Genomic DNA, 13,615 nt, shown 5'->3' with positions numbered 1-13,615 from the left:
TACATGTACATATATATACATATATATAAAAACACCCAGCACGCCCCTGCGGGCGGTTTATCCTTCAAGCTCGGGTCCTCTACCAGAGGCCTGGGAGCTTGAGGGTCCTGCGCAGTATCTTAGCTGTTCCCAGGACTGCGCTCTTCTGGACAGAGATCTCCGATGTTGTTCCTGGGATCTGCTGGAGCCACTCGCCTAGCTTGGGAGTCACCGCACCTAGTGCTCCGATTACCACGGGGACCACCGTTACCTTCACCCTCCACATCCTCTCGAGCTCTTCTCTGAGCCCTTGGTATTTCTCCAGCTTCTCGTGTTCCTTCTTCCTGATATTGCTGTCATTCGGAACCGCTACATCGATCACTACGGCCATCTTCTTCTGTTTGTCTACCACCACTATGTCCGGTTGGTTAGCCACCACCATTTTGTCCGTCTGTATCTGGAAGTCCCACAGGATCTTAGCTCGGTCATTCTCCACCACCCTTGGGGGCATCTCCCATTTTGACCTCAGGACTTCCAGGTTATACTCGGCACAGATGTTCCTGTACACTATGCCGGCCACTTGGTTATGGCGTTCCATGTATGCCTTGCCTGCTAGCATCTTGCACCCTGCTGTTATGTGCTGGATTGTCTCTGGGGCATCTTTACACAGCCTGCACCTGGGGTCTTGCCTGGTGTGATAGACCCCAGCCTCTATGGATCTTGTGCTCAGAGCTTGTTCTTGTGCTGCCATGATTAGTGCCTCTGTGCTGTCTTTCAGTCCAGCTTTGTCCAGCCACTGGTAGGATTTCTGGATATCAGCCACCTCCTCTATCTGCCGGTGGTACATACCGTGCAGGGGCCTGTCCTTCCATGATGGTTCCTCGTCTCCCTCCTCTTTCTTGGGTTTCTGCTGCCTGAGGTATTCACTGAGCACTCGGTCAGTTGGGGCCATCTTCCTAATGTATTCTTGGATGTTCGTTGTCTCATCCTGGACTGTGGTGCTGACACTCACCAGTCCCCGGCCCCCTTCCTTCCGCTTAGCGTACAGCCTCAGGGTGCTGGATTTGGGGTGAAACCCTCCATGCATGGTAAGGAGCTTTCTTGTCTTTATGTCAGTGGCTTCTATCTCCTCCTTTGGCCAGCCTATTACCCCAGCAGGGTACCTGATCACGGGCAGGGCGTACGTGTTGATGGCCCGGATCTTGTTCTTACCATTCAGCTGACTCCTCAGGACTTGCCTGACCCTCTGCAGGTACTTGGTGGTTGCAGCTTTTCTAGCGGCCTCTTCATGGTTCCCATTCGCCTGCGGGATCCCCAAGTACTTGTAACTGTCCTCTATGTCTGCAATGTTGCCTTCTGGTAGTTCAATCCCCTCAGTTCTGACTACCTTCCCTCTCTTTGTTACCATCCGACTACACTTCTCCAGTCCGAACGACATTCCAATGTCATTGCTGTATAGCCTGGTAGTGTGGATCAGTGAATCGATGTCTCGTTCACTCTTGGCATACAGCTTGATGTCATCCATGTACAGGAGGTGGCTGACAACTGCTCCGTTCCGTAGTCGGTATCCGTAGCCAGTCTTGTTAATGATCTCACTGAGGGGGTTCAGGCCTATGCAGAACAGCAGTGGGGACAGAGCATCTCCTTGGTAGATCCCGCACTTGATGGTGACTTGTGCTATGGGCTTGGAGTTGGCCTCTAGTGTTGTACGCCACATCCCCATTGAGTTCCTGATGAAGGCTCTTAGGGTCCCATTGATCTTGTACAATTCTAGGCATTCCAGTATCCAGCTGTGGGGCATTGAGTCATAGGCCTTCTTGTAATCAATCCAGGCAGTGCACAGGTTGGTCAGTCTGGTCTTGCAGTCTCGGCTGATTGTTCTGTCTACCAGTAGCTGGTGTTTTGCGCCTCTGGTATTCTTGCCAATTCCTTTCTGTGTCCCGCTCATGTATATATATATATATATATATATATATATATATATATATATATATATATATGCGCGACTAAGGGCATAATTAAAGAGAATGTAAGTGTATTTTATTTAAAAGTAAATTGTTAAGTAAATTGTAAAGTAAAAGTAAATTAACAATCTAAAAGTAAATTGTTATTATACTTAGCTACAAATATTGGGTTAACAACTCAGGTTTTTAAGGGAAATAGTAGTAGTAGTAGTAATTTTGCAGGAAAACAAAAAAATGTGTGGGTTGAGTGGGTTTTCTCCGGATACTCCGGCTTCCTCCCACATTCAAAATATGTGCAGTTAGTGAGGATAGGTTAATTGGAAATTTCCCATAGGTGTGAATGCAGGAGTGAATGGTTGTCTGTGTCTATGTGTTAGCCCTGCGACAGACTGGCGACCTGTCCAGGTTGAACCCTGCCTCCCGCCCTAAGGCAGCTGGGATAGGCTCCAGCCCCCTCCCATGACCCTGAAAAAGGAGAAGTGGAAATGAATGGATGGATGGATGGAACAAAAAATAGATAGATGCATAGGAATAAGGGGGTAACAAGTGAAGTGGAGTGGCTTAACCTTGCCTAACTTCTAGGTCTTTTATGTTTTAAGTGAAAGAAATTAAATTAGACGTGGCTCCATCAGTTTAAGGTCACATAGGCCTGCACATTTATTTTATTCTGATAAGTTGGCAAGGGAATTTTAATGTTGATAAATAATAGAATATCCATCATAGAGATATATAGGGACATATAATGAACATTAAATAAACCTGTAAAAAACAGACGTAAAAAGGCAAGGCAGTTAATATGAATGTCAGTGAATGTGACATCTGTTATAGAGCGCTTTGAGTACTCTGAGAGAGTAGAAAAGCGCTATATAAGAATCAGTCCATTTACCATTTATATATTAATATTGTTTCTTGCAGATACTGTAAAATACAATTTTCCACATTTCACACTGTGTACTTTTGAAAAGTTTTTCTCACAGTTTTCTGTTATAAGTTTGGTTTGAGAAACAAAGTGAATATTTGATCACTGTACTAGCTGTTAGATTCAACATTTAAAATGCAGAAAGGACTCTTTATTGTTCATCTGCTCTTAGGAGACTCCAGGCCATCTGTGCATGAGCGACCGTTTTCCCTTTTAATTTGTACCATTTTTCTTCTGGCTGACACGTTTGTGCAATTTATTGCCCACAGTAGCGCTGCATGCATCTAATTGTACACAGACTCTCACTGATGATGTAGAGGTGTCAAAAACTTAAAAACTTGGCATTACAGGGTTGAAGGAGCATTTGTGCTCTATGAAAGGATTGCTGAGTTGAGTTAAGCCTGACCAAAATTATTTCTCTGAGCTTAATTAGAAAGAGGAACAGCAGGAATGAACTTACATTGATATCAGTCCAACATCCGGTGGAGAGAGATGATAAACCAAAGCATCTCCACCCTGGCCTCTTTTGTTTCTCTCCTGTCAGGTGGAGGCATATGACGCTGATGAGCTAAACTATCACGGCGGGATGCGAGTATCATTCGGCATGCAGCTGATGGCGGCAGTGGAGCGTATGCAGAGGGAGATCCCGTCCATCAGCTGGCCCTTCCTGCTCCTTCACGGTGACGCCGACAAACTCTGTGACATCAGAGGCTCCAGGATGATGTATGACAATTCACCGAGTACAGACAAGAAAATCAAGGTGTGTATGGTTAATTTACAGAAAACTGTATCTGTAGAACTGCCTTAGGTTCAACAAGGTGTTGGAAACATTCCTCTAAGATTTAGATTCATATTGATAGATTAGCATCACATAGTTGGTGAAGATTTGTTGACTCATTGTCATGTTCAATACACCAGTTTGACATGATATGAATAAAACATGCCATGCTGGAAGCAGCCATCAGAAGATGGATGGTTGGATGGTGGTGGTCAGCAACAGTACACGCTGGGTACAATGCTCAGTTGGCACTAAGGAGCCCAATTACACCACCAGCAACACACTAAACTATTAGCACGAAGCAGGACTGCTTCATGCTTTAATGGTGCTGTAGAAATAAAATAAAATTGAATTGAGTTGAGTTGAACTGAATGTTGTTTATGCCAAATTCTCTCCCTACTATCTCAACGTTGAAGCTGAAATCGAGAGTCATCAGACCAAACAACACAATTTCTGGTCTTTTGATATCCAATTTTGGTGAGCAGGTGTGAAACACAGACTCAGTTTTCTGTTCTTAGCTGAGAGGACTGGGGTGGTCTTCTGCTGCTTGAAGGTTCAATCTATTGTGCACTGAGAGAAATTGTTATGCATATCTTGGTTAGTTGGTTATTTGACTTATTGTTGCCTTCTTGTCAGTTCAAAGCAGTGTGACCATTACCGTGACATCTGACAGTGTCCAGGAAAATCCCAGTAGATTAGCAGTTTCTGAAATACTCCAAATACACCAAACGCCATGCCACGTTCAAAGTCATTTAAATTATGTTTCTTCCCCATTTTGATGGTTGGCCTGAATTTCAGCAGGTCTATATGTCTAAATACACTGATATGTTTAAATATTTGCGTTAATAAAGTTTCAGATGAGCGTTTATAAAGTGCAACAACTGAACGTGACACAGTGCATAAATATGGTGAATAACGTTGCCTCCAGCATTAAAGGTGTCTTCTGACACTTTAAAAATGATGATTCGAGATTACAAAGCTGAGGTCTTTGTGTTTGATTAATACAGAGACTGTCCGTCATTAAAACTCGTTGTTATTAAAATATAACATAGAGATGGGTGGCAAACTAAAGGAAAAATATACAAAGCCTTGACTTTACAGTCAGGGATTTTACACAATGCTGTGAAGCATTTTACAGTGATGTGATGCAACACATGCCTATACCTGTATTACATTATGAAATGCAGCTTAAACCTCTTAAATCCCAAGAGCTTCAACACTGGTATTTGTAAAGAGGGAAGTTTCACACACTATGTTGTCACATGGTTCATCACATGGAGGTTAAAAAGAGGATGAACAAGAGACATGAGAATGAGACACATGAGAAGTGAAATCAGATATAACGAATGTTCTGTTTTCGTGCAGCACAGTGAGACAGATAGTGCAGGGAGCAGAAAATCAAGTGGTGCTTGTGAGGCTCAGATGCTTCTTTATCACATGTTTTATCAAAGTAATAATTGGACCAAATGCAGGGGCTTTCCACGTTAGTTCAAGCTGTAAACGGAAGTCATTTGATCACAGCAAAATGTTTGGTGTGATCAAATGACTTTTGTATTAAATCCCTGTAGGTTTGGCAAAGCAGGAAGAACCCGTTGCAACTTTGAACACACTGCAAGTTGTTAAAAAGCATTGTAGAACAAAAATGAAATGGTTTTACATACATCCCTCTGATCGTTTCTTATCATTTCTAAATGTTATCCCAGATCTACGAAGGAGGCTACCACGCTCTTCACCATGACCTCCCTGAGGTGGCTGAGTCCGTGCTAAAGGAGCTGACCACCTGGATCACAGAGCACATCCCAGCTGCAACATCGCAGGAAGCGCAAGGCTCCTAAATGTATGGCCTGCACACCTCTGTTGAAGCTCTGAGGAAACTGCCAATCTCGTCATAAAACGCCTGCTCACGTTCCTGTAGTGCGTCAGGCGTAATAATACTACTGCACTTTCCTGTCTGGGAGTTATTTGGGCATACTGATGGACATTATAGTCTCTGTATAACAGGTTTATTAGCAAATCCTCTGGGCTACTGTAAAAAAAAAAACACACACACACACTCTTCCTCCTATCTGTACATCAGGCCATTGATATAAATTGGGCAATAGGGTCAGTTCTTATTGTAAATACTCTGTAGCAATGGTCAGCATCATGGCAAAATTTCTGATCAGGGATGTGCCTCATGTGTTTATATGCTTCACATCATCTCCACTGAACTGCTCGTGTGCAGCTTTTAGAGAGTAAAGACTGTCACAAACTTTACTCCCTAAAAGCAAGGGTTCGAAGTGCAATAATGGGTATGGCCTTTCATTTTCTCATTTTATAAACAGGCCAGATCTTTTAAATATTAATAACAGAGGCAGCAGAATACAGAAGCATTTCTTTCTGCCTCAACTACCATTAACAGACTGGGTTAGAGGTCAGGAACAGAAGGAGGTTGGCACCTTTGGAGCTGTTGTCGGTTCAGGGATGCATGAATACTTAATAGATAACATATCATTTAGCGACACTGAATAGCCATCTTAAAGTCTCCTTAGTTTACTCCACCATACTCTCTGACCTTATCCCATCTCCTCTTCCTCTCCTGCCTCCTCACTGACTGCGCTGTTTTGTAATATCACATTTCTGATAAAGGCAGCTTTTATAGAGCTGATCAGAAGCATATACTGAAAGCACTCTATATGTAATAGTCTTCTCCTGACTTCCTCTTTGCTTGATCTGAGGACAGATGGTTAGCCTAAAGACAGATGGTTGACAGTGATACATCATATGAGGATAAGGTACTGTAGTCAGTCTAAATCCAGATGATGATCTAGCTTCATAAATTTAGTCCTAATGACGATATAAGTACTTCTTATCTGCCTAACTGAGTGACCGATTATTAAAATAGTTTTCCATATAGGTGCTATGTATGCGATCCTAGTCAAGAGTGTAAGATGGGGCTAAATTATTCAGATGAAACTGCTTTGAATCGCTCTGCAGGTGGGAGGTCAAAGGTGAAGTGTTCTCTGACCTTTATGGCCGTAGTCGAGCTCACTGTCAGTTGTTCACTGAGGCCAAGCCTTGATTGATTAAGTTCAGGCTGCAAACTTAGGGGGCCAGCTATAAAGTGAAAGGGGAACATGACATGACTTTATTCCAGGAAGCAGCCAGTCTGGCTTCGTTTTTTTTAAATCTTGTTCTGTAAAACTAACCTTTGATGTTCTTAAAGTATAGGGACATCAAAGGTGAGGACAAGGGGCCGTTCAAAGGGTTAGCATTTAAAATCAGCTCTTGCTCGATGTGGGTTTTCAGCTGAACCACAGCAATAATGTCAAAGCAGCCTACATTTGTGGTTTGTCAGTAATTACAAACTAGACAGACACGCTCTGAACTACCTATTTGATAGTGTCGTGTAGACTGTAATTACTGGTCACATACACTTAGCTTTTACCTGTTCGTCAAGCACAATGAGGTTTCAGATTATTAAACGTGCACCGCTCACAACTTGGAAAGCAATTAGGGTCTTTTGTGGTGCTTAATTTTTGACACCAGACATCCGTGATACCGCTTTTAGTGACTCGTTCTGTGGTGAACACATCCAGTAAGCAGTTCTTTGATAGAGATTCAACTGGCCAGCCTGTTTTCTTTTTTTTTCTTTTTTCGGTATTACCCGGAGTTCAAAGAGACTCATGCACATAGTGAAGGGGGAAGCTTGCTGCTGTAACCACGGTTACTCTTGTTTAGTCATAGCAGCAGCAGTGTGGCAGAAGAGTCCTTTTTTTCTTTTTGACATGTGTTGTCACCACGGTGACCACGAAAAGACTGACAGAATGAGAGCAATTTCTGGCCTCTCTGTCTTTATGTCTCTTCCCTTCACCCCGCCTTGTCTCACCCATACTATTTTTTCTTTGTTTGTTTGTTTGTTTATTTTTTTAGCCACAGTAACCGGTGCTCTTTGTTCCATCCATCATGCAAGCCTTTGTTCTACTACATACTCAAACATTGTGTACCCTCAGCCACCCACACTGTCCCTAGTGGCCAATTATCAGAGCTGCAACAGGTTATATTGTAAAGTGTTCAGATACAATTTTTATTCTTTTTTTCTGATTCTTGGACCATATGGCTGAGACCAAGGGTGCTAGATGTAGGTGGGAGGAAGGGGCCATTAAATCTTTTTTCTTTCTTCAGCTTCTTCTTTAGGTGAGCTGGTGTGCTTTAAATCAGAAAATGGGTTTCTGCAACATTAACCAACAAGAAAGACTTTTACATCGCAGCAAAACAATCAGAAGGAGCAATTTAAAATGTCATATTAAAGAATTTTAGTCTGACGTTGTTTTGCTCCCAGTATGAAAAGATTACATAAAATGACTGATGATGAGGGAAAAGGCTCTATTATCAGGACTGGCTTAGGCAGTAGACCATGTGTTTTTTTTTGGGAGGGGGTTGTGGGAAGGAGAGGTTATCATAAGGTCAGTAGTTTGACTTCCAGGTCTGATATCTTTAAGAGCTTTTTGCCCACCTGCTTTGAAATAAGTCAAGCCTGACACATACTTTAACTTTAAATGTGACCTGAAGTCGCTTACTTACAAACGTTGATGTGGCTTCTTCTTCTATTAACATCTTTCCTGGTGTTTTCAGACTGAACTGCGTCAGCTGTATTATCGAGTTGCATTAGAAAATAAAATAATTAATCGTTATCGGCAGAGTGCTTTCCATAATGTGAAAAAAATAGCATTGAATACAAAATACAACATGAGACATGAAAGCAAACAAATCAGTGTAGAAGAGGGAATAAATAGAAGGAACTTCAGGATGTAAGTGCATCCTCTTCTCTATTTTTACAGACGTCAAAAAATACTTTGCCAGAACAAATATTGGATTACTTTGCAGCGGGTGCAGACATAGATGGAGATGTAAATGTATTCATCAGTCCCGATGGGAGTCAGACCCTTAACCTCAACTGAACTGCAGGGGTTTTTATCACCAGCCCTTCAAACACAATCTGCTCCTGATTAGGCTGCAGCAGGAACAGCGCACACAAGTGTCGCGCGGTCCCAGTTTTATTCAAACTCATAATAGCACCCCTGCTGCAACGCATCAGCGCGATTGTTTCAGCCTCGCAGGATCCTGCGTAATTTCAAAAAGCTGTACCTGTCAGACTACATGAGTGCATAATACTGCTGTCGCTGGCTACGGGGGTGGAGAGAGATGGAGATATGGTGAGAGGGGAAGAGAAAGAAAAAGGAGAGGAGAGAAGCTGTCAGTAACCATGGCAGCACTGTTTTTTTTGTTTTTTTTTTCAGAGTAAAAATGTGGATTCATTAATGCTACAGGAAGTGTGCCAGACGTTTGTGTGCTTTCAGGGCCGGTTGTCCATTTGCTGCTCTGAGGATTCCCTTTTGTGTGAGCACTGAGATAAGAGAGCAAATAATTAGCATCATCAGCTCACAGTGAATAATAAGAGCTGCGCACACTCAGTGAATTTGAAAAAAAAAAAAAAGACTGTCTAGTCTGCTGTTTGGTCCAAAAACATACTATTCCCATTGAATGATTTCGAAGACATAACAAGGCCTTTTATCACATAGGTTTGTGCATTTTCCCTATGGAAGCAAAACCTTTTCACTGGATTTTAGTCCTTTCTTAATAAAGTGTAGTCCCCTTATATTGTCTTTACATCTTGTGAAGGCTTGTAAGCCATCACATGCTCCCTTTTCCCTGATATGTATCCTTACAAGCATGGAGTGAGAGAAGGAATGCCATAAATGTGCACATATATTACTCTATTAATAAATGATAATCCACTTGACTGTTAAGGTCCTTCAGTTTTTAGGCTTAGGAAGTTGAAATTAAAGTAGAGAAAAGAATGAGGGCAGGAAACCACTCAATCTAATTTGGCTGCAGCTTTCATAAAGAAATGTGTCACAGCTGGCCTACAGGGTGATGTAATTAGGCCACTTCAGTTTAATGTTTGTCATTTTTTTATTTCGACTGTATGACTGTTTCTAAGAGAAGAGCTGTTTTATGCTAATAAGCCTGAGGTGCAAAGGCCAGTCTTTATGTAGTTTTATAAGATTAAAGTGCACTTGAAAGATTCAGTTCGCATGAATGGGGCTCTGGAGTGAATGCTGAAGAAAGCAGCAAGAATTGAAGGGGTCGTCTTCCAAAGTGAATGTAAATCCAGGAAAACGGTTTTATCTTATTGTCGTAATCATGTGTGTAGAAACAAAAACAGATGCTCCAGGTTGTTAACACGTAAACCTTTAAATGTTTGAATCGTCATAACTGTGTTTTGGAGCAACGCCCCAGCTCAAATCTTGCTGTTCTAACCGACAGTTTTGACAAACTTGATTTGTTTCCAGCCGTCACGCTGCTTGGTTGCTGAACACAATTGTAATACTCTGTACATAGAAATGCTAATGAAGAAATGAAGACTACATTGTATTTTACATATCTTTTATTTATCTTGTATTTATAGAAATTCATTTAATGTATAGGCATCAAAGTACTGATAACACATCACGACAAGGCACTTTTTTTATACCACAATCCAATCGCTCATTGAGTTTCCCATCTATTCAAGACTTCATAACACTTTTGTTGTTATGGAAACTGGTTGACGGTTGTATGTTTGTACAGTTAAGCAACCCAGAAAATGTATGGCAGTGTTTCTGAAAAGACTCTGTCTACTGAAGTTCATGTCTTGAAAAACGTCACACTGTCTTTGTCAAAGATTTTTGTTTAAACTTCCAGATTTTAATTTGACTTTTTTTTTTGTTCTTTTTAAAATATATATATATATTTTTAAAAAATGATTAACAACCAAAGGGTGTTACTGCTAAAGGTTTGTTGCCTTGTACTTCTTTATCAAATTAGATTTTCAGGAAGTTGTTTTCTCATTTTGATCTTTATCTAAGGTGAAATAAACATGAGTGCAAAACATTTACGTAACACCTGCAATTTATACACCACGCAAACTACTGAAAGAAAAAAAAAAAACAGTTATCAGGTTTTCAAGCAGATAAAAAAGCAACTCTAATCAATTTGGGGAAATTTTTAATTTCAAATAATTGAAGAGATTTTTGTGACAATAACTTTTGTACATTTATTTTTGAATTGTATTCTGGTTGTTGTCTGTGCCTTATTATGCTAATGAATGTGGTTTTATGCTCACTTGTGAGTCTGTGAGTGTTTTCTGCACTTGAAGCATCTGTTTCTCTGTTTACTCTTTTCTGAGTGCGTGTGTGTGAGTGTGTGTGGTCACGTCTGTTTCCGTTCCTGGTTGAGTAATTGTGTCTTTCTGCTTATCGTCTTCCTGTCTGTCTGTTTTCACTGATGTCTGTCTAAATTTCTGTCTTTATCGTAGGTCTAAGCAGGTTGGGGTTGAAAACTGTTTCCGAGTCTTTCAGTACAGGCTCAGCTACAGCACATAAATACCTCCCAGATTCTTTAAAGACCTGTTTTGTCTAAGCCATTTAGAGAAATGCAATATTTAACACAAAAATTGATGCATTTGGCTTGCTAATATGGCAACAGTGTTGCTGGGTTGTCTTAAAGTTATTTATTTTGCTCCCAGTGGGACTCAACAGAAAAAACAGGAAGTTCAATCAATCACATAATAATAATAACAATAATAATGATACGAGGGTTTGTAAAACAACAGAAATAACATGCAGATTTTTCCATTCTGACCGCTGTGTATTGAACGCCTACATTATTTAAGTGCTGTGAGGTTAAAATTATAACTCTAGAAAGTCTCACAGTTATGTCGTCTGTCTTAGAGAGTCCAACATTTACTTTAATCTGTGTTTGTGTCAGTATTTCATTTTGATTTTTAAGGGTGGCACGGTAGCCTTCTTGGTAGGAAAAGCTCGACATCTTGATAAGCTGAGGAATTTTGGCACTGCGGACAAAATTGTAAACACAAACCCTAACGTCATCTTCGTAATCGTGCATTTGCAATGTCAAATCAATCAAATGGTTAGTGTTTAGAGACCATACACCACAACCTACAAAAAAAAGGATTTGTTTTGTTTTTTTATGACAAAACTTTATTGAGTCTTCCTTATTCAATTTTTTTTCTCAGTTTATGTAGTACTGGATGTACTTTATGTTAACAGTGTTGATGTGAAAAATATGCCAGTTTTTAAACATTTTCTACACCTCTAAAGACCGTAGTGCACACTTTCATTTAACATCGTCCTATACTTCTCATACTTCGCACTGATGCATTATAGTCACATCATAGGTTGAGTGTCAGCATTTGACATTTTACTTCAAATCTGGCACAAAATTGTATATAATATGTAATAATGGAAATACTTCTGAATGGCTGAATGGCAACTTATTTGTTACTAGACTGTTGATAATGTCCATACTCTCTTACAGAATAAATGACTGTTTAACTGAACAGGCTGGCTGGCTGGACTTACTGCTGTCTCAATTCTGTTATGTGGCTGGGTATGCGTAAAGAGGGGAGGTTATCAGTCATCTTCATTGTTATTATTTTATTTTGAAATCACATGTAGCTCATGACCTTAACATTTAAGGTCACGATTAAGGTCATAAAAAGAACAGAGTATCACATGTGAGAATTTTTCAAATTTCTCAAAGAGTGTAAACAAAGAAAAAACATTTGGATTCAGCTCCTACTTCAGGTGAAATGAAGCTTGGAAAGTAGATTTTTTACACAGTAATACATATTGCAGGGTTAAGTGAGGTGTGACACAGGTCAGTAGGCTTGGTCGACCTGATTTTAGTAGTGTTTCATGAGCAAAACTAAAGACTTACCTTGGGAGAAAAAAAATCAGCATTTGTTTGCCAGGCTGAAAAGTACGCATCAGGCAGTAGGTGGCAGTACTGGCTCATACAATTCACTGAAGACAGGCTTGGTTATATGAATGTGGTACTGGAACTGGTACACACACATGCAAAGCATGAATGAACCGAGGACTGGTGTGAGATTTCTAGGGTTTTTTTCAGTCTTGGAGCATGAATGTACTCTGACATCTTTTCCACAAGCTAAGGTCCTTGTGTTAAGTGCCGTCTTGTCTTCCAAGTGCTGACCAACCTTTCTCTCTGTCTCTCTGCTACTGCTCTGTCTACCTCTCCCTAGCCTCAGCGTGTGCGTGTGTGTATGTGCATAATAACTCTTCTTACTTCCTCTCAGGAGTAGGCATGGCCACCTAAACTCTAATGATACACCTGTCACTCGTTACCTTCATCACCCTCATCTACAGTACTTAAAACCAGCTCTGCTTATCATTCACTGCCAGACTGTTGCACTACACTGCTGCTAGCATTTAAAATTCCAGTCCTATTTAGCTTTGCCTGTACCTCACTGCCTTAGATTCATTCCTGAAGAGTCAGCTGATTGTTTTGGGAGGAAGCCAGCCCTGAGCCCATCTCCAAGGACTACCAGCAGGTGGAGTGAACATTTGGAGAGCAGAGTCTGGGGAGTGTTTCAGCATCAACCCTGGGAGTCAAGTTTTTTAGACATCTGGACATGGATTTTGTTTGGAGCTTCAGATTAATCAGTCTGGGGGAGGTTTGATTTGTTAGTCTGTCTTAACTACTTTAGAAATCTCCTTTCTGATCTGGTTTGATACTCAGACTTGTGAATGAACAATCTGCAGGCAGATCATTGCAGATTTATCCAATGGAAGAGACTAAACTTGATAGAAATATTTTTGAATTTCATTCTGCATCATTCTGAGTTTTTCTGCTGGCAATGTTCACATTAAAATCTTTGAGCCCTTTCTTGAGTGTCCTTTTGGTAACAAAACACAACACCTTGTTTAATAAATTTAACTGTATTCTTAGAGTGGCAACATGAAAACATCACTTATGTATAATTGTTTTGGCTTTCCTCCTTTACCATTTTTTTTCTGCTCAAAGATTTTTGCCATGTAAAGTACAGCCGTAGAGTCATTTAACATTCTTCGAGTTTATTTGTCTTAATGCACAGGTGACACAAAGTTTGCTAGAAGCATAATAAGCCAC

General features: G+C 40.7%; 1 protein-coding gene across 2 annotated transcripts in view; it reads left to right on the top strand.

Annotated features, from left to right (window-relative positions):
• Nucleotides 1–12,241, top strand: part of mgll (monoglyceride lipase) — a 49,018-nt gene extending 36,777 nt beyond the window's left edge. Inside the window, exons 6-7 of one of the 2 annotated variants that reach the window (XM_085393574.1) lie at nucleotides 3,407–3,622; nucleotides 5,344–12,241. In XM_085393574.1, coding sequence (XP_085249700.1) covers nucleotides 3,407–3,622; nucleotides 5,344–5,475 — 348 coding nt within the window. In that variant the 3' untranslated portion in view covers nucleotides 5,476–12,241. The remainder of the gene's footprint in view (nucleotides 1–3,406; nucleotides 3,623–5,343) is intronic. The other variant, XM_085393575.1, reaches the window with a different exon arrangement.
• The last annotated feature ends 1,374 nt before the right edge of the window (nucleotides 12,242–13,615 follow it).

This window comes from Rhamphochromis longiceps, linkage group LG20, assembly GCF_057381845.1.
Source record: "Rhamphochromis longiceps isolate RC_006_pf linkage group LG20, R_longiceps_female_GT1.1, whole genome shotgun sequence".
In the NCBI taxonomy this organism is placed as follows: Eukaryota; Metazoa; Chordata; class Actinopteri; order Cichliformes; family Cichlidae; genus Rhamphochromis; species Rhamphochromis longiceps.
This window is presented reverse-complemented; position numbering and strand designations above follow the sequence as displayed.